Source organism: Myxine glutinosa, chromosome 3, assembly GCF_964187855.1.
Source record: "Myxine glutinosa chromosome 3, kmMyxGlut1.1, whole genome shotgun sequence".
NCBI classification, from domain to species: Eukaryota; Metazoa; Chordata; class Myxini; order Myxiniformes; family Myxinidae; genus Myxine; species Myxine glutinosa.
In genome coordinates this window covers 182,016,025-182,042,231 of record NC_136263.1, presented here as the reverse complement: position 1 = coordinate 182,042,231, position 26,207 = coordinate 182,016,025, and the positions used below count along the sequence as shown (strand labels likewise).

The 26,207-nt window shown below is 45.1% G+C and overlaps 1 protein-coding gene across 8 annotated transcripts in view; it reads left to right on the top strand.

Annotated features, from left to right (window-relative positions):
• The window catches only part of TSC2 (TSC complex subunit 2), a 177,517-nt gene that overhangs the window by 47,218 nt on the left and 104,092 nt on the right, over positions 1–26,207 (top strand). For all 8 annotated transcript variants that reach the window (XM_078774796.1, XM_078774795.1, XM_078774794.1 and 5 more), the window contains exons 3-11: positions 6,895–6,981; positions 7,342–7,452; positions 14,401–14,545; positions 14,681–14,813; positions 16,595–16,643; positions 20,405–20,530; positions 21,897–21,970; positions 22,090–22,216; positions 23,791–23,934. In XM_078774796.1, the coding sequence (XP_078630922.1) occupies positions 6,895–6,981; positions 7,342–7,452; positions 14,401–14,545; positions 14,681–14,813; positions 16,595–16,643; positions 20,405–20,530; positions 21,897–21,970; positions 22,090–22,216; positions 23,791–23,934 (996 nt within the window). The remainder of the gene's footprint in view (positions 1–6,894; positions 6,982–7,341; positions 7,453–14,400; positions 14,546–14,680; positions 14,814–16,594; positions 16,644–20,404; positions 20,531–21,896; positions 21,971–22,089; positions 22,217–23,790; positions 23,935–26,207) is intronic.

Genomic DNA, 26,207 nt, shown 5'->3' with positions numbered 1-26,207 from the left:
GCACGCCTGTGGTGAGTGTTACAGAGGGTGTAACGGGAGAGTGTGCGCAAGAGTGTGCGCGAGAAAGGTGTGTAACGGACGGGTGCATGAGGAAAGAGTGTGCTGTCGAGAGTAAGGGTGAGTGCGCTGTCAAGAATGGAGGTGAGAGTAGTGAGAGTGACACGGAGCATGAGTTGGTGGTGACAGGTGAGCGAGGATGTACACCTGGAATGGAAGGATGCACACCTGGAATGGTAGAGCGTGTGTGGGAATGCACACTTGAGTTGGTCGTGAGGCACATGGTTGGGTGTGCGAGTGGAAGCACACCTGTGATTGTCACAGAGGAGGTGACCGAGGAAGGGGCGCGAAGAGGTGTGTTGGTGAGGTGTGCGAGCGACGAATGTGTGCCAAGGTGCTCGGTGGTCAGGTGTGTGACCAAGTCTGTGAGCGGAATGAGTGTACCGAGGTGTGTAAGGAAAGGTACGAGGAGCATGGGAACAGCTGGAGGTATGAGCAAGAAAGGGGTAGCGTATGCGTGTAACCATGCAGATTAGGCATCGACGGTAACCGGGTTAGCGGTTAGAGCGACTTTTAGCCGAATCGGGCCCTCGGTGCGTGCCGGGCTTCGCGTGCCGCGAGAACCAGCGGGGATCCGAGCCACGGCGGGTTCGAAAGGACCGCCGTACGCGATCCACGCTGTGCCTCGCTTGGAACGGCCGCGTCCGGGCTCCACTAGGCGGAGCGGGCAGCCCGATAGGAAGGGTCGTCATGGCGACCCCTTTTTGTTGAGACGTGCCGGCAGGTCGAGATCGGGACATTGGATGGCTCCGCGCCGAGGTGGTGCGTGGGATCTCGGCCCGGGTAAGCCCCCGTCCCTGCCCCGAATGCGGGACGTATCCAGCCGCTGGCACAAAAGAACCCGCGTTCATTGCTCGGCTGTACGAAGCCGAGCTTTAGAAGGGAATTGGCGCACCGAGAGGATCTAATAAGTAGACGGGTGATGAGGATAGTGTTTTGGACCCAAAATTAGAAAAAGGCAAAATTTGATGATTGGTAGAGTGATTGGCAAATTTTTGATTTATTGAATTTGGACGAGCAAAATTGATAGTGGGACCTCCCCGATGTGGAGGGATGGCAACTCTGTCATCCCTCACAACGAGGTGGGGCAAATGCGCAATAGTTTATGGGGTGTATGGCAGTGAAAACTAGCCCGGGTGGGTTAGGATATCGTGTGTAGGGCCCTAGAAGATGACATTAGGTAACGTTATGGTTAGTTAGTGACAATGACACCTGTAGTGGGGACGCAGGTAGAGTAGAGTGGATGATAATGACGTGGGAGCGCAATAGTTTAAAGGGGCGACTGGGAAGCGCAAGTTTCAGAGGGGAGTAGTTAGATGAGATGATGCCGTGTGTTTGAGAATTGAACAGGTGTGATTGAACAGGTGTGATTGCACAGGTGTGCAACTGAACAGGTGTGTGGAGCAGTGTTTGAGTGATAGTAGTGGTGATTGTGTATTGTGATGACCAAATGGTCCAGGAAGAAAAGAGGGTGCAGGTGGCACCAGGTGTGAGGGCACAGGTGTGCAACAACAGGTGTATGTGGCTGTGTGGAATAAATGGTAGTGTGGAATAAATGGAGTATTGGAATGGATGGTCGTGGAGTGAGTATGGTGGAAATTGTGGAGTGGAGTGGATGGTGCGAAGGTGTGAATGGGGGAAGAGTGGACCCCCATCACGGATACCCGGGGCGGGTAGTGTAAGTGTTAGGTAGAGGGTACAGGTAAATTGTGGTTGGATATTGGCATCTGTGGTGCGGGTGAAAGACTGGTCTTTGGATGGGTGCATTAGTGTTGTGGAAATGGCTGGGCGTGTAGCCTGTTAGTGTGTGTAGTTGGTTGGGCGCTCCACCACTGTGAGGATGTCGGCCAGGTGAGGCCGCAGGTGGGCTCTGGGAGCCGGTAGTAGTTGTTGTGGATGGGGCCCGAGGATCCGGAGGACGGACCCGGGTAGTCCAGTGCCAGAGGGCACCGAGTGGGGTGACAGAGCCAGGAGGGGCTGTCCCCAGTTAGTTAGGTTAGGGTGAGGAGCTAGGTAAGCTCGGGGGGCAACTGCAGTGGTGGAGGTGTGCAGGTGGGTAGACCTGCTGGGAGAGCTACACGTCACAGCCCAGAAATTGTGCGAGGGCACTGGGAGATGAATCGGGGGAGTGAGACCCCAAATTGAGAAGTACCACAGTTTGGTCAATGGGAATTGGTTATTAGAACCCATAGTGTAAGTTGGCCAATGGATTGGCAGGGAAAGACCCCGGGTAGTGTAAAGTGTGTTAAAATCATTTAGAGGATAGTTAGGATGAAGTCTCCTCGCACCATCTGCATCCACAGACCTGAGGTGACAGGTACTCCACACCATGCCATGTTTTGATTATTTTTTATGATGCAAATGTTTGGATTGTGAGACGCATCATGACGTGGGTGTGACATTGTGCTTGATGTTCCATCTCTTCCTCCTTATGAGGATTGATGACGAATTGGGTGATGGCAAATTTTGGATAGAGGGATTGTGGTGACGAATTTGGTATAGGAGAAATATGGGGGAGACGTGACAGTAGCGACGGATTGGTAATGTGTAGATTTTGTACATATGGGGTAAGGGCAAGGGTAGTGTAGGTGACAGGGGGGTGACGTACGGTAGGGACGAGCTTTCTCACTTCGCTCTCCGTACGCATTTCGCCTTGCATTGCCTTATTGACGTGTACCCTTGTGACCTTACCCCTCGCTCATTTGTCGTACCCCTTTTGTCTCCCACATGACCTGTGCGCCATTGGGCGCCGAGGGGAGCGTGCGTGGGTCGGCCATTGTGCGCCCGAAATTCCCAGAACCAGCTGTCTGCATCGATGCACCACATTATGGACCACATGCCTGTGGCCGAGCACCACTTATGGACCCCATGGGTTGGGGCATGGCCCCTCTACTGGAACCGGCCATGAGGGCCCGAAATCTTGCTGGCGGACCTTGGCCACAGGGCACCGATGCCCCACAGGTGAACCACACGTAGTCGGCCCTGTGGGCCATAAATAAAGAAAATAAAAAGGACACATTGGGCACACTTTATTGAAAATAGGCCGCCAGTAAGGAAATGAAAGAATGACAACATCTGGAAGACCAAATAATAATAACCAGCAGAGGGAGCCGAAGAGCAAGAGATCACCTGCAGGGTTAGGGGTTGTTGATTTTATTTTTATTGAACATGCATTGAACATGCATTGAACATGCATTGAACACTGATGAACTATGGTGACTGCACCGATTGGTGCGTGAGGGTGCTTGTATTGGTGCGTTTTTGGGTGCTTTAATGGTGCGTCGATGCAGAGCAGACTGTCTCCCCCCCCCCCAGAAAGAACAATCACAGGTCCTGGGTTAGTTTTGTAAATAAAAATAGCGTCATTGTAAATAATGCTCCCCACCGTCAGTGTATAGTTTGAAGACCATTCCGCAATTCGGTTAACTGTGGGCGTAAGTCTGTTAGGCAGGGTGCAATGGAGCAGCGGGACACATTTATTTATGTTTTAAAACTGTCGCACTCAGGGTCAGGTTAAAAGTAGAGGGAACTACACCTACGTGTCGCACTAAATAAAAGTTGTAGGCCCGGGACGTGCCTAAGAGGAGGAGGGTGCAGTGTTGCGGATATGAGAACTGTATATTTTTTTGATTGAGTGAATTGTTGTTATTGTTTATTCTGCGCCCCCCTGCCTCCGGAGCTGTGTAAAGGTGAAAGGGCATCCCATAATTAGTCCACAAGCATACACGTCAGCCAAATAATAGAATACCCCTGTTTGATAGTTCTCTCTTATTCTGTGTTTTAGGGTAAGGCTGTGTCTCCCATTAATTGAAGTACTCCATTGCACCAGTGAAAGAGAATAGATCCCCTTTCATTCCCATCCCCAAAATCTCCATTTCCAATTACATCCCCTCTCGTGATTGCCAACCCTCGATTGCCAATTACCTCCCCTCCAAAACCGCCATTGACCACGAGGCAGGGTCGGAGAAGAAAGGCGTGTCTCCACCTCGTCACAGAGGGGAAGAGGGGCGTGCCCGCCCGTCGTCATCAAGGGCGGAGCGGGAGGGTCGCGTGACCAACCAGGGCCGAGGTGAGCACACCGATGGGCGTGTCAGGAAGGCCGGCGGCTTGATCGCTGGAGGCGCTATAAAAGGCGCGCACGCAAGAAGCAAGTGAGTGAGTCGTGAGTTGAGTCAGAGTCAGTCAAGAGTCAGAGTCAGTCAGTGGAGTTGGTGGTCAGTTGGTTGCGTTGGTTGTGGTGAGAAGTCGGTGGTGGTGGTCAGTGGTTGCGTTGGTTGCGGTGAGGAGTCGGTGGTAAAGAGTGAGTGGACCAAGAAAGAGTTGAGGGTTTGGACCAGACGAGTCGGACAAGTCCTGGGAAAGCACGCGACGTCCACAGCAGCCACAACAGCAGCTTGGGGCCTGAACGGCGGTTTTGAGCAGGGCCGCAAAGGAACGGCGGCTGCTAAACGCGCCGATCGTGCTGCAGAGCCCCCTTGGACCTTCCTCTCCCTCCAGCCATCCACCTCCTGCCTTTCCACCCTTCTTGTGTACGTGAGTTTGTTTTGTTTGTTCTGTCCCTGGGTTAATTAAGTCTGTATAAGCTAGTATTTGCACTGTGTCACCTGCGTCTTATGTGTTGTAAATAAACTTGATTGCTCCTTTTTGCTTGTGTGTGTACAATAAATCCAATTACTCTTCTGTCCGTCTTCTCGTTTTATTCCTTTTCCTCTTTGCATTTCGTCGTTTTAGTCTTTTCCCAGATTGGGCAGCTGCGGTGCGATACGGCCAAAGTTCTGGGTGAATCGGGTGAGTCGGGGATCCTGTAACGGTCGCGGTTGGACCATCCGCTCGGCCCATCATAACATCTAAACCGCGATCAGTAACAATATCAACCATTTATCTTCACTTTTTCACGTTGTTCACATCCGTTGCCATCTATATACTATGTACGCAAATTTTGTGGGTGTTTCCTTTTGGCATGTGTGCAAATGGCTACATAATGATGTAAGTCATGGCCAAAAATATTGGCACCCTTGCACATTTTTCAAATAACTCGCAATTTTCTCTAAAAAATAAGTTGAAATTGATAAAGGAATTTGGTCTCCACAATTCTTTATTTCACTCTTAATGTTACAGAACCTTTGTTTTTGATACAGAACTTAATATGTCCTTTTAAATCAGAAAATAAAAATAAATGACATTGACAACATTATTGACACCCGAGACTTAATATTTGGGAGCACAGCCTTTGGACAAAATAACTGCAGTCAAGTTCTTCTAACCCCTCTCTACTGGCAGTTTGACCCACTCTTCTTGTGCAAACTGCTCCAGTTCTCCCAGGTTTGAAGGGTGCCTTCTCCCAACTGCTGTTTTCAGATCTCCCCACAGGTATTCAATGGGACTTAAATCTGGACTGATTTCTGGCCTCTTCAGAACAGTCGAGCGTTTTTGCTTGAACCATTCCTGGGTGCTTTTTGAAGTGTGTTTGGGGTTTTTGTCCTGCTGCAAGACCCATGGCCTTCGACGGAGACCCAGCTTTCTGACACTGGGTTGAACATTGCACTCCAAAATGCCTTGGTAATCTCCTGATCTCCTGATTTCATGATGTCATGCACACATTCAAGACACCCAGTGCCAGAGGCAGCACAGCAACCCCAAAACATCACTGAACCTCCTCCATGTTTTACTGTAAAGAAGGTGTTCTTTAATTTGAAGGCTTCATTTCGTTTTCTGTAAACATAGAGATGATGCGCTTCACCTAAAAGCTCTAATTTGGTTTCATCTCTCTATAGGACATTCTCCCAGAAGGAAACTGTCGCACCTTGTGTCTGAAGGTCAGCTTGAATATGTTTGGCAGTTGATCGGGGTGCTTTCTCCACCATTGAAACAATCCTGCGCTGCAATCTTCAATCAAGTTTACTCTTGCGGCTACATCCAGGGAGGTTGGCTACAGTGCCATGGGCCTTAAACATCCTGATAGCATTGCGTATGGTGGACACAGGAACATCAAGGTCTCTGGAGATGGACTTGTAGCCTTGAGATTGTCCATGCTTTGCTACAATCTTGTGTCTGACTTCCTCAGACAATTCTCTGGTTTTCTTTCTTTTCTCCATGCTCATTGTGGTACACACAGTGACACAAAACAGCAGAATGACTTCTTTTCTCCATTCAAACTATTTTAATGAGTGATTTTTATATTGCAGGCACTTGCAACTCACCACTGGTGAGTTCAATTCAAAGTACAGGAGAATCCACCTACTTGAAATCTAATTATTTCTAGCAACTTCAAAAAGGTGCCAATAATATTGTCTGGGCCATTTTAGGACTTCTGTGTGGAATAAGCAAAGATTTAGTAATTTATTCAGCTTTTTTTGTTTTGTTCCACTGGAAACCAAAGAAATACATATGTGGATCCCAAAAGCTTTTTTAAAATTTCAACAATTTTCTGGAAGAAATTGTGCATTATTTTTAAAAAGTGCAAGGGTGCCAATATTTTTGGCCACAACTGTACACCAAGGCCTGTGCTTTTTGCGATGGAGGTACCATCAGAAAAACAGGTCTGGTTGCTCGGTACGTCTCACAAGGTTGCACACCCTGGCAGGGCACCACATCTTGGTGTAAACGAGGAATTGCATGTGACGTGCATGCGTTGGCATGCTTTGCGTTCGAGCCAGTTTACCTGTTTTGGAGAAACGACATTTACACCTTGCTTAATTATGTTAATTTGGGCCAATTTAGACTTTTGTTGGGTTGTCCTTTTTCATTTTGGGGAAATACGATTGAGCACACAACCACAACCAGACATTTTCTTTTATCATTTCGGCCATAACTATTGTCTGTCTCTCGACTCTGCAGGAAATGAATGCCGAGAATGCTCTTCACGTCAGGATAAAGGCGATGAAAGACGTTTCTGAACTTGTGAAAACTAAACGCCTGGAAGAGGTGAGATTCCTGTTTGACAGATAATTAAGAAGAATAACCGTTTCCTCAAACGGTAATACTTTTCAAAACGGATAATCGTTATCAATATATTGGTGATTTTGACGTCGTTCAGATTGGCCACTTACTTTCAACCTTTGTGGGGAAAACATTTTTGTGTATATTGACATGCGATCACAAATCTCTGCGCTTCTTTAGTGGCATTTTTGTTCAAAGCAAATAACAGGTGTGATGGTGAAGCCTAATGTTAACTGTCATCATGACAGAGTTACGGTGCAACTAATCGTTGATCTCACATTGCCACTGGACTTGCAAGCACGCGAAAGTGCAGCCTCTCATGCGACATGTGTGCCCTCTTGGCAGCACGCCGTCGAGGCCGTGTGGGATGCTGTCGCCGACTTGCTGTGTGCAGAACAGCCTGTGGAAGCTCGGCATATGGTGCTTACTCTGCTGCGGTGTATTATCCAAGGACAGGTATGAAGTGATGTTCTGAATTGGTGAAATTGTTACAATCTTCATTCTTACTGCTAATTAGATCACAACTTACGTGATGACAAATAATGTCTTGCCAAAGCAGGGATGATGTTGGTTATTATATTTGAAGCTGTCATGCAGCTTGAAATATGTGGATAACATTTAGCTCATAAATATACTGCGCAGCTCTCAAGCGACAATATAAGTTGATTTTTATTTTGCCGAGAATATGGTGCTCAAGGAAGAGCTCAATGACAGAAGATGTAAGTGTAACAATGTTGTACAATGGGACATGAGCATATGGGAAGCGTACAGACAAAATATGTTGCAAGAATAGTATAACTTTTGGGCGTAAAAATGTTGTTTTTTGTCTGCAGTCATGGGTCATAGTGTAGCGAGAATGCAGAATGTAATCATGTCATGTCACATAACAAATGTCACATAACAAAAATAACTGAAAATTGGGTGTCGAGGAACGGTGGGGGGAGGTGGAGGAACAAATCAAGAGCAGGAAAGAAGTGCAAAATAGAGGGAGACTTGAAGGAATAAGGTACATGGGGAAGAATGAGAGCGAGGGGGTGCAACAACAAACAAACAACCATCTTTAGAGGCCATTTTTCCCTGCAGAGCGGGGGTTGGCCTTTTTCGGGCACCATCGTCCCTTTTTTGAAGCAATGTTTTATGGCCGGATGCCCTTCCTGCCGCCAACCCTGTTAGTCGCCTCTTGCGACACAGGGATTTACCAGTGAACTGGTACTCAATTTGCCGACCTCGGAAGGATGACAGGCTGAGTCAACACCCCTGGCGTTAATTCAGCGATCGACCGGGATTCGAATCCAGGATCCTAGGATCCCAACCCGGCACCCTAACCGCTAAGCCAACACCAGGCTTGGGTGCATTGGTGCATTGGGTGCATTGGGTGAATGGTGCATTGGGTGAAACGTTGCATTGGGTGAAAAAACTTGATAGTTCCAAACTTTCAATCATAGAAGAGAAAACTGGGGAAGTTGCAGAAATGAAACAAAATAAATAAACAAAAAAGATGCTGTGCTTGCGAAATCCGAATAAAAAATATTTGTCATGGAAACAGCAATTTGGCAATTTCGAAATTTTGGCCTATCAAGTGTTTTACATGACTGATTGTTATACATAACAAATTTGACTGGTAGATTTTATAACTGTGCTTTACATGTCTCGGATGGCCTTGACCTTTCGCAAGTGCTGTTTGAGTCCCATCTATCCATATAAATAAAACAGTGTGTGTGTGTGTGTGTGTGTGTGTGTGTGTGTGTGTGTGTGTGTGTGTGTGTGTGTGTGTGTGTGTGTGTGTGTGTGTGTGTGTGTGTGTGTTACCGATAGACTCCCAAACGGAGAGGCATACATGCTTGATATTTGGCATAGACATGGCCAAATTGGGTGTCGAGCCTGGGAAGGACATGGTCAACCTAAAAATATTTGACGAGATCCATATTTTTTATTCATATTTACCTCGGCGCATTTCAGCGAGGAACATTATACACGGAATCTCAGCCTGTGCCAGTGCAGCTCGCTGATTCGCTCAGAGCGATCACGTGATGTTCCATCCTCGCCGCCAGACCATTGAACTGAAAATATATAGAAGGACCATTGCCATTCACACCACATAGGTGGAGATGCAGCTACCGGGCGCCATCTTGGTTGGCACGCGATGCTGGGCGATAGTGATGAACGTCACGCGTTTGCACGTAATTCAGAGCGAAAAGCGATTGCGTTTTTTCACCTTTTGTGCGATCGTGTTTTGTGTCGATTTTTGTCGATTTTGTGCGATATGAATTAAACGTCTTTGAAACAGCTGTGAAACGTCTTTCCACAACCCTTCCTTAACCGATTGGAGCAGTTTATTGCCGCACAAAATGGCATTTTAACAGTTGTCTGGCTTTTAAAATCTGGGACACGTTCAAAACAAACGAGATCCGCGAAGCAAGTCGGTCGAGTCGTGCTAACCAAGATGGCGACACGGCGGCTACACTTTTCACGGAGTACGAGCGTTCTATATATTTTCAATTCAGTGTGCCAGACTCGCTCACGTACTTGATTTTTGGCATAGACATGGCCATTGGGCCTTCACGGTGTAATTTGTGCAAGGCCTTTGTCCGAGTGAGCTTGAGTCGAGAGGGCGAATGTACGCGTTGGGAATGTGCGGGTCTCCCTTCCCCCGCCCGGCAACGCCGGTACAGGAGGGCGTCACAGGATCGGTGAGTCTCCAAAACCCGCTTTGTGCTGTTGTTGCGAAGATGCAGGATGATGTCGCGATTGTTGTGTTGCTCTCCTACCATGAGAACTGCAACGTCATTGTTGACAGGCCCTCCCCTTCCTCCCCTCCCCTTCCTCCCCTCCCCTTCCCCCTCCCCCTCTCCCTCCCCTTTCCCCTCCCCCCTCTCCCTCCCCTTCCCACTCCCTCTTCTCCCTCCCCTTCCTCCTCCCCCCTCTCCCTCCCCATCCCCCTCCCCCTCTCCCTCCCCTTCCCTCCCCTCTTCCCCCCTCTCCCTCCCCTTCCCCCTCCCCCCTCTCCCTCCCCCCTCTCCCTCCCCCCCTCTCCCTCCCCCCTCTCCCTCCCCTTCCCTCCCCCCTTCCCTCTCCCCCTTCCCCCTTCCCCTCCCCCTCCCACTACCCTTCCCCCCCTTCCCCCCTCCCCCTCCCCCACTCCCCCTCCTCTCCCCCTCCCCCTCCCCTTCCCCCTCCACCTCCTCTCCCCCCTCCCCCTCCCCTTCCCCCTCCCCCTCCCCTCCCCCACCCCCCTCCCCTCTCCCCTCCCCCTCCCCTCCTTTGCCCCCTCCCCGTCACCCTCCCATTCCCCCACCTCCCCCTCCCCTTCCCCCTTCCCCTTCCCCTTCCCCCCTAACCCTCCCCCTCCCCCCTACCCCTTCCCCCTCCCCCTCCCCCTCCACTTCCCCCTCCCCTTCCCCTTCTCCCCTCCCCCTCCCTCCTCTCCTCCCCTCCCCCTCCCTCCTCTCCTCCCCTCCCCCCCATTCCCCTCCCCTTCCCCCTCCCCCTGTTCTCCTCCCCTCCCCTTCCCCCTCCCCCTGTTCCCCTCCCCTCCCCTGCCCGGCAATGCCGGGTACTTCTACTAGTTTGATTATAATGGGGTGCAATTGTTGTCTCCCGTCGCACAGCGGAGCGAAAGGGGGACTATGGTTTTCCCCTCCGTCCGTCCGTGCGTGCGTGCGTAAGTGAAGGACCGCATTCGAATTTGGTGTGTGGGTGCAACCCACGTCAAAATCCAAGATGGCCGCCACCATGTATGTCTGATGCCATGTATGTCTGAACCTTGTGAGCTGAATATCTTGAAAAATAAGCGAAGTACCAACTTCTAATCTGGTGTGTGGGTGTATCTAGCCACAAGGAAGAACGTTATTGAAAATTGTGTCGCCACGTCAAAATTCAAGATGGCCACCGCCATGTATATGTCTGAACCTTTTGAGCGAAAAATAAGCGAAGTACCAACTTCTAATCTGGTGTGTGGGTGTATCTAGGCACAAGGAAGAACGCTGTTTAAAATTGGGTCGCCACGTCAAAATCCAAGATGGCCGCCGCCATGTATGTCTGAACCTTGTGAGATGAATATCTTGAAAAATAAGCGAAGTACCAACTTCTAATTTGGTGTGTGGGTGTATCTCGGCATAAGGAAGAACGCTATTGAAAATTGCGTCGCCACGTCAAAATCCAAGATGACCGCCACCATATATATGTCTGAACCTTGTGAGCGAAATATCTTGAAAAATAAGCGATGTACCAACTTCTAATCTGGTGGTTGGGTGTATCTAGGCACAAGGAAGAACGCAATTGAAAATTGGGTCGCCACGTCAAAATCCAAGGTGGCCGCCGCCATGTATGTCTGAACCTTGAGCGGAATATCTTGAAAAATAAGCGAAGTACCAACTTCTAATCGGGTGTTTGGGTGTATCAAGGCATAAGGAAGAACGCTGTTTAAAATTGGGTCGCCACGTCAAAATCCAAGATGGCCACCTCCATGTATGTCTGAACCTTGTGAGCGAAATATCATATCATAGCATGTTTTCTGCGTCTTCCACTTTGTCAACTCACATCACTTCCCCGATGGGGGACCGAGGCGTAACGCTTGTTCCCATGGAAACGGTTGACACATCAAAAACCAAAAAATCTGATTTTTGGTGAACCAATTCGGTGGAACAATATGCAATCCCTGTTCAAATTTCAACTCAATCGGGTGAAAATTGACGATTTTATGACCTTGACCTTTGATCTTTTGACCTCAAAAATAATAGGATTCTAGCTTTTGAATGGTGAACCAATTCAGTGATACATGATGCAAATTATGCTCACATTTTATGTCAATCGGTTGAAAATTGTTGATTATGTGACCTTTGACCAATTGACCTCAAACAACAGACCTCCTCATTTTGACTAGCTCTATCAGTTGGTTGAGTTTTGTGAAAGTCGGCTTAGAATTGCAACCTGTAGGCCACTGACAGACAAACAAATGGACATACTTGTGAATCTTCGATTTTGCAAGTGATAAAGAAATAATGTAAATAGTAAAAAAATCAATCTTTGGGGTCAAATTGAGCTGGCGGTGAACAACTCTCTTAAAGGACTACAGGGAGGGATTTGATTGGATGGACACGAGAGTGTTAATGCCACAGGTGTGGACAAAGGTGTGTCGGTGCCACAGAAATCTTTTGATACATTGAGTTGGCTCACTTGGTGAACAAACATTTGTGCCTTCTTGGGAATGGAAAAGTTGACTTGTTGAGAGGCCGAAGACAAAGCTAAGTGATTGATCTGGGTTGACACAGTTGGTGTTCCTATCTGAGGGGAACAATAATGACCACACTGTGGTCACAACATGTGATAAAACATAGGGGCAATACCCCTGGCGCTCACCTGGTCGACGAAACAGTATACTGCACTGACTAAAGGTATTGTTACGTTTTTGGGGTAGGGATGAAATACCTTTGTCAAGATAGAATCATGTAGGTTTAGAATGCTCTTAGTGGCGTGAAGAAGAAGAACCCACTTCGATGTAAATTAAGTTAGGCCGACTGGCCGGGTAAGATCGTATGTGTCTCCATACGAGGGGTGGAGCTATGCTAATTGGGTAGGGCTTAAGGATAACCCCCCAGTATGTAATTGCCCTTGAATTTTCCTTTTGCTGTTATTGCACCACAAAGGGCCGCCACAATAACTACAATGATTGCGCTGTAAATGGACTCATTCGCTCACAACACCGCCAGGGCTAACCAACACCCAGCACATTTTCCGATCAGCACGCAAGCTCCGCCTCATGGCCTTCGACATCATCCAAACATTCCCGAAGAGAGATTAGACTCCCCCTCCCCCCCCCCCCCCCCGACGTATAGTAACGGGGAGGCCACGCCCCGGCCTTCGTGATTGAGTAGCGCTCGGTGATTGGACAGAGAGTGTGACTTGAGCGTGGAAGATTCGGGAGAAGGCAAGAAGATGCGTCTCGCCATCTTTGTCTCTCTCTCTCTCTCTCTCTCGTTCTCGTTCTCGTTCTCGTTCTCGTTCTCGTTCTCGTTCTCGTCGCGACTCGACGCTGTGGTTTCGGGTGCGCTGGTGAGGAGACTTGTCGGGGCTTTGGGACTTTTTGCAACGTGGAAGGAGTAGGTGTTCGTTGACAGTGGTGCCCTGCAGAGAAGGAGGGGTCACGAGCGAAACGGAGGGATCCTGCCTGTTTGTCTCATGCCGGCGGCTGGCTGTGGGTGCGATTCCACACCATTTTGTGCGTTTCCCACGCGGTGGTTCGATGTGACGACCAGCAGCCTTACCAGCCATTTGGGGACGCAGAGCTGAGTTCGGCCGATTATAAAAGGGATTTTAACTTTACTTTCGTTTTCCCCTTGTTTGTATACGAGTCTGAATGGAGGGTCCCTCATTTACGAATTTTGGTTTTCCTCACCTTTCATTGTTACTTGCATTTACTTTCATTAAATCATTATTTATCGAATTTTACTTTCCTTGTATTGTGGATTCTGCTGTCCCGTCTGTGCCTGTGGGGATCGGATAACCCCTGCACGTGTTCCCTATCAGGTAAGACCTCGAACCTTCCCACGTGTGTCACCACCGCCAAGTTGGATATATGCCTCGGAGTTAAAGCTCGTTTTGGCCATGCGTCCTCTTGGGGTCTTAACCCTGGGGACACGATAGTATTTTAAACCAATTTCAATAGTTGCTCAAAGACAAGGTAGCATGTAGAATCGTACGAACATAATCATAAGACTTTAAACAAACAAAGAAAAAAACAAAACCTATTTTTGGGGGCAACCTTCCTCCTCAGACCCCAATTTTTCTAATGCCTTCAACAAACATTGGTACCGCGCGGGTGATGAAGGATGTGGTGAAGTTTTATCGAAATTGCATGTGTAGTTTCTGAGAAGAAAGCAAATACCTATTTTGAGGGTGTCAAACCAGGATCCAATTTGATCTCAGTAAATCCCCTTAGACCCCGATAATGTTTTTTTTTTGTTGTTGTTTTTTTCCTTTTTATGCCGTAAACAAACTTTATTCACAACACAACAAATATCATTTGTGCCAAATTTGGTCGCAATCCCTTCAGCGGTTTCGGCGAAGAAGTTTCAAGTGTTTACGGATGGACGGATGGATTGACGGACGGACTGACTGACTGAACGACGCACCATCGCATAAGCTCCCCTGAACTTAGTTCCAGGTGAGCTAAAAACATCGAATAGTGATAAAATAGTTTCTCTTATTTCTATTAAGGTCCATAGACACTTTCTTCCATTAAATGTGTGAGGACCCTGCCTCGCTCGTTGCTCTCACCAAAGAACCACTGGAGATGATTGTTCTGACTTTATCTGCAAAGCTTCAATGTAATATCTTATTCTGTGTCTTAAATTGGCAGATTGTTTCTTCTTCATCTTTGTTTCACTGTGCTCGTTTCCTCTTCAGGGGGATAGACTGGGGATTCTGCGTGCTATTTTCTTTCGAATTGTCCGAGATTATGCAGTCACAGAGGACCTTCTCCAACGCATGGAGCTATTTAAAGCTTTGACAGACCATGGGAAGGACATCACCTACATCGATGATGAAATTGGTAAATGCCTTTTGGTTTGAGATGCACTGCACTGCATCTATTCCCCAAGACACCTTCGCCCCCCACCCCCCATTTGGATGGCAAAATAGCTCACCGTTGTTCCGGCTGGTGCGAATGAAACTCGCCGTTTCGCAGGACCTTTTGCAGTCCAGTGGATGGACGAGACTATGCACAGCAACCTGGCGCGAGACTTTCTGCAGCTTCTTGTCAACATCGTGAAGTTCAACTCGTCGTACATGGATCAAGACAAGGTTGTTCAACTGGTGCAGTAAGTGGATTGAACGTGCATGTTGAAGTAAAAGACATGTGTGTAATGATGTCGTTCTGCCATTAGTCGATGTCGTTCGGGAATGTAGCCAAATGTCATTCTGCCACTTTGAAAAGAGGTAAACCATGAGAATGTGCCAAATTTTACAATGAAGACTGAGGCTAGTTCTAGAGACGTAAGAGCAGTGCCACGTAAAATGAAGACAATCGCTAGATTTGTAAAGTTAACACAATAAGGCAAAGTGCAGCAGAATGTATGATTCAGGAAGTGCAAAATGTAATTTTAAAGTACATGTTTTTATTTATTTATTTATTGTATACAAAGTCGAGGCTCATGTTAGAGCAACACATAAAACACAAAAACATAAACGGACACATAAAACCTATAATAAAGGGAGCGGGAGACAAGATGGGGAGAGAGATGGAAGCACATCAGCAGAAGAGAACGGACATCAGTAGATTTGTGGAAAAGAGGAGGGGGGGGGGGGGGGGTGGGGAGGGTGAAGGGGAATGGTATAAATCAAATGGACACTACTAGGAGTTTCAGTAAAGAAAAACGGAATTTGAAGGAGGTGGATTTGGGGTGTATTAATGGGGGTAGAAAAGATCACAGTTTTGGGCGGGGGAAGATAAGAGATGGTGGTGAACAGCTGTTTTGAAGACTTGGAGGGAGGAGAGAGATTGAAGAGATTGTGGGAGTTTGTTCCAGAGGTGGGAAAAAAGAGGAATGAAAGAGTGAGGGTGAGCAGAGAGTCTTGATTTTGGCTGTTTCACCAGAAAAAGGTTACTGGCAGACCTTGTGCATCCTGCCAGAATATTTGGGGTCAGTCTATTGGTGGATTACGCTCTGCCAAGTGCTGTTCTAGTTTTCTATCACTTCGCGATATATTACTCCAGATAATTTTGTGTAACATGCCTCTTTTTTATTAACTGGACACTATTTCTTCTTCCAAGTCCATCGTTTAATAGTTTTCCAACAGTTCCATTTTTTATTATTTATTCTCTGACAGCAGGAACCACTAAAGTTTGAGGTCGTGTGGCTTCTTCTTCGACCTCTTCTTCTTCTTCTTCATCATCTTTTAGTGACACGCCTGGACAGATTCTTCTCCTTTAATAATAGATTTGTTGTAATGTAATTCATATAAATCCCGGGGTCGTGCTTCTTCTTCCTCTTCTTCTTCTTCTTCTTCTTCGTATGACAGACACATGGATGGGTGCATCTCTTTTTGGTAATGGATTTGTCTGTAATTCAATTGAGGGCTGACGGGATGTCCGAGAGTGACGCACACTCGTCTCTAAGATGTCTAGCTTGGGTTCAAACACCGACTCGGCTATAAGCTGTCATCCTGGTGTTTCACAGGCAGGATGATTAATCAATGTATGTGCCGTTCCTCGGATGGACGTTAAACTTGGCATGCCATCTGCCGGCATTCGTTCGACATTGAACATCCCACCGTGTCCGTCGCGAAGAGTAGGCGAGCTATCGCCAGCACCATGGAACAAATTACAAATTCCTACCCCAACTACTGCTGGGAAGGCGATGGCAAACCACCTAGTATAACTCTTGCCAAGAAGCTGCTTCAGCAGAACTGACGCTTTGAGTATGGATGGTACTGTACATCAGAAACAGAATTCAAATTTAACACTGATTAATAGACGTTCTTAAACCTATTACTGTGGGATGAAATGCGCACCTCCTCTAAAAGGGTGTTTATATGTTTCACGATAGATTTGACAAATTGAATGAAAAGCATAAGTGGTTCTTTTGTGTCTTTTTCCCAGGAAGATTTGTTACCTGTGCAACAAAACCAGCCAAGTTGGAGATATTGAGGTTTGTTCAACTTCTGATCAACACTGAATTGTATGAAATTTAGGGGTTTATAAACTAGAGATACCCTCAAATTGCCACTTTGCCTCAAATGGCTGCGTTTAAGGTCTTGCTCTTTTTACTTGTCACGTTATATTGCATTTTATGCCATGCTAGTAAGCCTCTTGCTCAATGTATTAGAGCCTCTTCCTTGCCCAAATTTGTTCGTGTTCTTGCCCAAAAATGTTCCAGTTTGTAAAGAGGTTAAAATATTCATGACGCTGATATGCTGTTTCGCTTTGAGTCATTGCCTTGTATTGCTTTGTCTCCAGGTTCAACTCGATATATTATAGATTTATCCATAATCAAATGTTTTGCAGTTGCATCGATTTCTCTTCACTTCCTTCTCGTGCAGATCTATATTATATTTTCCGTAGGTGATTCTGTCTGTGAGTGTCCGGGGTGTGGCTTCCTCCGTTGAGAGAGTAGCTCCACCCATTCTGGAAGTGGCTTCAAAAACAAATATCCACCATTTTATTTCCTCGCATAGCTTTGAGGCCTGTTTTGTTCGGCCCGTGGTGTCTTGCTCTCTCTCACAGTTTTATTTCAACTCTAATTCGATATCGCATTTCATTTTTTACAGTCACAGCTAACATGGTTTTAGACTCGGTTGAAAAAAAAACGGGAATAAAATCTGATGAAAGTTTCCGTTTATAGAACAAAATGCATTTTCAAAGGCCGAAACCATTAAGGCCATTGACACTCTCTCGCCACTCTAACTCCACTCTCCACTCTAACTCACCATCTGATTTCATTTTTTTTGATGGTTTTAGACTCTGTGTCAGCAATAATTGAGAAAATTCATGCACACACGGGAATTTGCCGAGATATATAAAAAAAAATCGCGACGGTCTGTCATACACCACCTAAAATAACAGATGGGAAAATGCCGAGATATATTAAAAAGTTGTGGCGGACTTTTCCATTTGATGACAGTCATCATGATGAAATATTTAATTTATACGTCGTCACAATAATGTGGGGAGAGGGGCATAGCTTCGTTCACGTATAGCCACAGATGAGAAATTGCCGACAGATATTTCTTCGTTCTTATTTCATTCATCATTATTATACGGAAGTAAAGGTAATCCTGTTTAAACTGCCATTCATTCCATCGATGTTTTTTTTACCCCCCCCCCCCCCCCCCCCCCCACACGAGTTCTCAAGGCTAAATCGCTTAAAATAACAGACGGTGAAATGCGGAGATATATAAAACAATCGTGACTCGGTTTCAAAAAACGGGAAGAAATGTCACTGAAAGTTACCGTTTATAGAATGAAATGCATTTTCAAAGGCCACTCTAATTCACCATCACTGTCACTAGGATGGTTCAAGTCTCAGTTTCAGCGAAAGTTGAGAAAATCGGCAAAATGTATTCCAACAGCCTTTTTGAATGTGTTGACTGTTATGTGGGCACGGCGAAGGAGAGAGGAGAATGGGAGAGGAGAAGGAGAGGAGAGGAGAAGGATAGGAGAGAACAAGGAGAGGAGAGAACAAGGAGAGGAGAGAACAAGGAGAGGAGAGAACAAGGAGAGGAGAGAACAAGGAGCGGAGAGAACAAGGAGCGGAGAGAACAAGGAGCGGAGAGAACAAGGAGCGGAGAGAACAAGGAGCGGAGAGAACAAGGAGCGGAGAGAACAAGGAGCGGAGAGAACAAGGAGCGGAGAGAACAAGGAGCGGAGAGAACAAGGAGAGGAGAGAACAAGGAGAGGAGAGAACAAGGAGAGGAGAGAACAAGGAGAGGAGAGAACAAGGAGAGGAGAGAACAAGGAGAGGAGAGAACAAGGAGAGGAGAGAACAAGGAGAGGAGAGAACAAGGAGAGGAGAGAACAAGGAGAGGAGAGAACAAGGAGAGGAGAGAACAAGGAGAGGAGAGAACCTTCCCAGGACTTCGTTATTTATATTATTACTTCGTAAAAGTTCAGCGACTGAATACTGAATTTCAGGATCGAACCGGTCTAATTCTATTTTTCCATGTTCCTGGGGTGTATACACAGTGTTTGTTTAAAGCGAGTCAACTCTTTTCCAACCATGGAATGAAACAATACAGTACTTCAAAAATGTACATAATAATGTAAACCAACTATGGAATACAATATTTATTAATAACGTTTGGTTTTAATCGATTTTTACTTTGTAAAGCGAAAAGTTTTTGATATATTCAAGTTTTAAAATGAAGTCACCCGTGACTGATGTGCATTTTAAGACTCAATCAACATGTCTTCGATCATAAATTACTTTTTGAAGAAACTAAAGTACATTATTATTACAACTCGAGCAAAGGAAGCTGCCTGTTTCGTTCGGAGCGATTATACACCGCCCAAAGACTATGTGTTTCAGGAAATTACCGAGAGATAGTTCTTCATTTTTATTTTATTGGTCATGTGCATTGTGCACGTACACTTTAAATAAGTTTATTTGAAATCTTTAATTTTCACAATGTAATTTACTTGCCATTTGATGATACCGAGACACTTCCTTTTGGGGATCGTGAAAATTCATGCGTCGCGTGGAAACTTCCATTTCCAAAATGAATGACATGGTTGATGAACGTCAACACAGACTTGAGTGTGTGTGTGTGTGTGTGTGTGTGTGTGTGTGTGTGTGTGTGTGTATGTGTGTGTGTGTGTGACCAACTCCCCCGTGTGTGTGTGTGACCAACTCCCCCATGTGTGTGTGACCCATTCCCCCGTGTGTGTGTGTGTGACCCACTCTCCCCCGTGTGTGTGACCCACTCTCCCCCGTGTGTGTGACCCACTCTCCCCCGTGTGTGTGACCCACTCTCCCCCGTGTGTGTGACCCACTCTTCCCCGTGTGCTTGATGTGGGAGGGATAGGATTTGAGCTCTGAAAGTCACATTTTACATAAGATGTAATAACACATTTCAAACTGTATTTCCCATGTGCACGCACATGCATTCACATGTTATCAGAAGTAAATACATTGTGTGGATTACATTATTTGTGGATCTGATAAATTGGCAGTAACCTTTTTGTGAAACTGAAAGTGCAGGTGCAGCATCTAACTCAATATGTCGAAATGTCACACATATCCATGCCCGTGGGATTCCCATGGGTGACCCCACTTGTAAATATATAATACAGTATGTACAACCTCTTCCATGAATGATAGTTGGCAGGATTAGATGGCCTAGAGGTACGTCCCGTCTGCCAGCATTAGTTGGTGGACGTTAAAGATCCCATGGTGTCCTTTGTGAAGATTAGGCTAGCTATTATCACTGGCACCATGAACAAATTCAAAATTCCTCCCCTAATCTACATAGGCCGTAGCATTCATGAAGGCCCTGCCTCTTTGCATGGATTAAAGGTCAAGTTCAGCGTTATGATGTAGTTTCCAGGCCAGCAGGTGCCAATGCTGCACCCACTTGTTTGTTTCTTGGGTCTCGGCAAATTGGTGAGTGGGCAGTTTAAAGTGAAGGTGACATTTCTTTTATGTACGTTTTGAATGAAATCAGACCATGGAAAACTTGATGAGCATGGCAGGTTATCGGATCGTATTTAGGCACGAGGGATGTACAGATAATGTAAGGAAAATAGCAGTACAGTACGTATTAATGAGAAGCAATTAAAAAAAATAATTGAATTCCTTCTATATACTATATTTTCTTTATTTTGGGCATAACAGGGCTGTCGTTATTGGGCTTTGGGTTGAGGAAGTCTTTGAGTTGGATAAGAAGGCCACTGGGTTCGATTTGCTTTCCTCAGGCCTCGCTCAAGGTTCTGGATGCCATTGTGTGCTACAGCTGCCTGCCTTCAGAATCGTTAACGACCTTTATTGTCACGCTGTGCCACACTGTTAAAGTCAAGGAGCTCTCAGAGGCCTGCTGGAAGGTACGAGGGACATTTTTATTATTTTTTAGAAACTTTTTTTTTTTCCTTATTTTTTATTTGCTCTTTCTAATTGACCACTGGCAAGGCAAGGCGGTTAACAAGGGGAAATGCAGAAAATGGGGCAAAATGGAGAAGATTGTCATGGGGCCCGCAAGGCTAACCCCCGCTTTAGCAGGGAAAATAGCCTTAAAATGCCTGTTACTACACCTCTTCCAGTATACCCCAAATTCACTTCATCATGCTGCTTTCACAGTATGGAAAGATTCAAAAGTGCTATTGCTGAACAAGACAAAAAGAGAGAAACTATTCGATCAGAAATTGGACCAAAGTACAGACGTTAATCTGAAAATTAAATAAAATGGGAACTAGAGTGAAGTCGATGGCGCACCATTGCAAATCCCCAAACTTCCCACTTAAAGCAAAGTTGAAAGATGGCACCAAAAAGTTATTGCTTTTGTTGAGTAAACAAGAGAAAAATGACCACAGTGGTCACCAGCTGCGACGTGTAGAATCATGAGGATATCCGTTGCAATATGTTCTTCCCTCATACCAACGCACGTCCGAGTGTATGCGCATGCGCTATTCAAAAAGGCACCCCAACAACAAGAACAACAACGCGGTCCTCTCATAGAACTACTCGTCGCAGCAAAAAACTTTACTAAGAACTAAAATAACTTTACCAAAAAGTTCCACCAGGAATGGCGCAATATCAAATTTTATGTAAAAAAAAAAAAAAAAAAAAAATCTTCCGTCTTGATCCCTGTGATCTGAAGTCCCCACCCCCGGGGACATCAACCAGTGGTCAAACCCCAAATATCATTATATATGCACTCAACATTGGGGGGGGGGGGGGTGTATTAAATATGTAAAGTTTAACTAAGAAATGTTTTAAAATGTGCCCATAATTGCATTTTTGGTATTTGACCTTTTGGTATTTCCACAAGGGGGTGGGGCTTCTTGCCATTTTTTGATCATAACTGCCAAGTTTGGTGAATTTCTGTCCAACCGTTTGGTAGGAGATAGTGTGCCAATTACAATATCCCCCAGTTTTTTCAAAAGGCATGGTGTTAAACTATTGGTGTTGAAGTTTTCTCATATAACAATTATTATTGTGCTTTTAAATACACAAAGAAGAATCATTTTGTAATGCTGGTCGTGAGGTAAGGATGTCTTTATAAAAACTATTTATTAAAGGATTTACTCTTGTCAAAACGGAAATTCTACAGACTGCGGAGAAGGCCTTACACTTCCCGTTTGTCCTCACAGAGGGAAACAAATCGATTGAAATTTTTTTTCAGGGCTGTGTATCGAGAAAAGTTGTCTGTGCTTGTTGTGTTTTTGTCTCCCCACTTATTTTGCCCTTCAGCTCATGAGAAACCTTCTGGGGACTCATCTTGGTCATAGTTCCATCCGGACGATGTGCAGCCTTATGGAAGACAGGTAAGTGCTTCCTTCACAAAAAGGGGATGACGGTAGGGAGGGTGCGATTGCTGGAATCACAAATCACATGGTAAACCCATTTCAGTAAACCAGTATACACGTGCGCCTTTGTGCTCCAGGCGAAACCATAAAGATGCAGCGCTGCTGCTTGGAGCTGTGTTCTTCGTGGGAATGGCGCTATGGGGGGCTTTTCGGCTCCCCACGCTTAAAAACTCCCCTACCTCTGTGCTGCCTTCCTTCCGCAAGGTGCCATTTACTCACTTTACAATGCATTGCGGTAATGTGATTCTGATGTCGCATTTCATTGTTGCATACCGCATTTTTTTTTTTTTGGAAATGACAGCTTTGTCATGTACCAACAGCCATCACATAATGTTGACATGATAGATGCCCTATTCATGCGGTATAACCACCTTAAAAATGGCCTCTAAAGGTGGTTATACTGCATGAATAGGGCATCTATCATGTCAACATTATGTGATAGCTGTTGGTACATGACAAAGCTGTCATTTCCCAAAACTTTTTCATTGTGTTCGAAAGTGAGAATTAATGTTTTTCAAGATTACATTTTCAACAACCTAATACTTTTGGGGTGGTTTGTGCACCAGATATTAACTAGAACTGCACTCGGTAGAGCGCATCCCACCGCCAGGCTGAACAGTGAACAGTTTGTATCCCACTAATAGGCCGGTTCTGGATTCGGACATGAACCAAAATCTAATCGATTCGGTCTTCTCACACACCCAACCTGTCCACCAGATTTCGTCCAAATCCGTCCTTAACTTTTTGAGATATCCTGCTATATATTGGTTTTAGCCCGATCACTCAATGGTGAAAAATCACTTTAAAATTCTCTGATCCGGATCGGATTCAAATCTTCACCAAAACTGAATCAATTCTTCCTTGTCACATACGCAACCTCTCCACCATGTTTCGTCCAAATCCATCCACAACTTTTTGAAATGTTCTGCTATATATCGTTTTTGGTCCCATCTCCCAATGGTGAAGAATCATTTAAAAAATTATAGTAGCCAGATCCGAATCCGGATCTTCACCAAAATCTAATCATTTCGTCCTTGACACATACACTACCTCTCCGCCAAATTTTGACCGAACCCATCCGCAACTCTTTGAGATATCTTGTTCACAGACAAACAGACAAACAAGTTATCCCAACCAGACAAGGGTAAAAACATAACCTCCATCCACCTCTGGTGGTGGAGGTAACAAGCCCAACCAGGCTGAAGAGTTTACGTTTTGTATCCCACTGTTAAGCCAGATCTGAATCCGGGCCTGAACCAAAATTGAGTCGGCTTGTTGTCACCTACCTAACTCTTCCACATAGTACGTATTGTCATAATCCATTCACAACTTTTTGAGATATTGTGCGCATATCGCTTTTGGTCCCATCTCTCAATGGTGAATAATCACTTAAAAATGTGAGGATCCGGATCTTCACCAAAATGTAATCAATTCCTCCTTGTCACACACCGAACCTGTCCACCAAATTTTGTCCGAATCCATCCACAATTTTTTGAGATATCCTGCTCACAGACAGACAAACAAACAGGGATGAATACATAACTTCCGTACACTTTCGGTAGTGGAGGAAATAACAAAAACATATGGCTCGTAATACAATGCATCATACTCAAAGAATGTAACAGCATCTGCTTTGGTCTTCTGCTAAGATAATGAGAGTTGAAATATTGGTACTGGCATTTAGAGTTCTGAACTTCCTCTTCGAGATGAGGTATCAGTCACTTGAGGCTGATATGCTGCTCAATGAACTTGCACTGTTTTTCTTGTTCCGTGTGCAGGCCATGACAGAGGACATGCTGGAGGTTTCCTTTGAAATAGTTTTGTCCTTAACACGCCTGGTGAAAAAGTATGGCAAGGATTTGCAGGTTGTCACCTGGGACATTCTGCTAGACATCATGGAAAGACTTGTACAACAAACTCATGTCAGTGCCATTGCCTACATCATTGGTTTGACAAGATTAACCCTTTTTTTCCAAAACATCTTGCTAAGGCCAGGCAGGAAGTGGGCTCGTCTTTATAATGCCACAGTTCATATATATACATGAGTATATATAGTCGTGGCCAAAAATATTGCCACCCTTGCACTTTTTTCAAATAACTCACAATTTTCTCGAATAATAAGTTGAAATTGACAAAAGTATTTGGTCTCCACAATTCTTTATTTCACTGTTAATATTACAGAATCTTTGTTGTTGATTCAGAACTTAATATATCCTTTTAAATCAGCAAAAATAAAAAGAAATGGCATTGACAAAATTATTGGCACCCGAGATGTAATATTTGGTAGCACGGCCTTTGGACAAAATCACTGCAGTCAAGGGTTTCCTATAGCCATGAATGAGCTTCCTACACCTCTCTACTGGCAGTTTGACCCACTCTTCTTGTGCAAACTGCTCCAGTTCTCCCAGATTTGAAGGGTGCCTTCTCCCAACTGCTGTTTTCAGATCACTCCACAGGTGTTCAAATGGATTTAGATCTGGACTCATTGCTGGCCACTTCAGAACAGTCCAGCGTTTAGTCTTGAACCATTCCTGGGTGGTTTTTGAAGTGCGTTTTTGGTCATTGTCCTGCTGCAAGACCCATGACCTTCGACGGAGACCCAGCTTTATGACACTGGGTTGAACATTGCGCTCCAAAATGCCTTGGTAACCTCCTGATTTAATAATTATTATTATTATAATATAATAAATCTTTATTGTCCCATATTCAAGGAAATTATTCTTTGGTGACACCGTAAGTTAACCATCATTAAAACATAAAACACAAAGAGAATAAGAAAATGAAAAAAAAGGTATAAAATAAATAATAAATATAAAATAATATAAAATATGGAAGATGGACTAAACCGCAAAATGGCAAGGAATTTGAATATAGCATTTGAATTGCACATGATACAAATGACTTTTTGAAAATGTTATTTTGCACACCAAATGATGCCATGCACACATTCAAGGCACCCAGTGCCAGAGGCAGCACAGCAACCCCAAAACATCACTGAACCTATGTTTGACTATCTTTGACTGTAGAGAAGGTGTTCTTTTCTTTGAAGGCTTCATTTTGTTTTCTGTAAACAGAGATGATGTGTGTTGCGAAAAATCTCTAATTTGGTTTCGTCTGTCCACAGCACATTCTCCCAGAAGGATTTTGGCTTGTTCAGGTGTGTTTTGGCAAATTCCAGTCGGGATTCTTTATGTCTGTCTCTCAGCAGTGGTGTGCACCTGGGTCTCCTACCATAGAACCCCCTTTCATTGACTTGGCGACGGATGGAACGAGTTGAAACTGCTGTACCTTGTGTGTGAAGCTCAGCTTTAATCTGTTTGGCAGTTGATCGAGGTGCTTTCTCCACCATTCAAGCAATCCTTTGCTGCAATTTTCGATCAAGCTTTCTCTTGCGGCCACGTCCAGGGAGGTTGGCTTCAGTGCCATGGGGCCTTAAACTTCCTGATAACATTGCGTACGGTGGACACAGGAACATCAAGGTCTCTGGAGATGGACTTGTAGCCTTGAGATTGTCCATGCTTGGCTACAATCTTATGTCTGACCTCCTCAGACAATTCTCTGGTTTTCTTTCTTTTCTCCATGCTCATTGCGGTACACACAGTGACACAAAACAGCAGAATGACTCCTTTTCTCTATTCAAACTAGTTGAATGAGTGATTTTTATATTGAAGGCACTTGCACCTCACCACAGGTAAGTAAAATTTCGAATTAAAGGAGAAACACCTGCTTGACATCTAACAACTTCTAAAAGGCGCTTATAATATTGCCCAGGCCATTTTAGGATTTCTGTGTGGAATAAGCTAAGATTTAGTAATTTCAGCTTATTTGTTTTGTTCCACTGGAAACCAAAGAAATACATTTGTGGATACCAAAATATATTTATATATTTTTTTCCCCCCAACAATTTTCTGGAAGAAATGGTTCATTATTTGAAAACAGTGCAAGGGTGCCTACATTTTTGGCCACAACGGAATGTGTGTGTGTGTGTGTGTGTGTGTGTGTGTGTGTGTGTGTGTGTGTGTGTGTGTGTGTGTGTGTGTGTGTGTGTGTGTGTGTGTGTGTGTGTATATATATATATATATATATATATATATATATATATATATATATATATATACGTATATATATATATTGTTGGGGATTTGGGAATTGTGTGTGTAATTTGATGTAAATTTTCCCTTTTTTTTGTATGCTG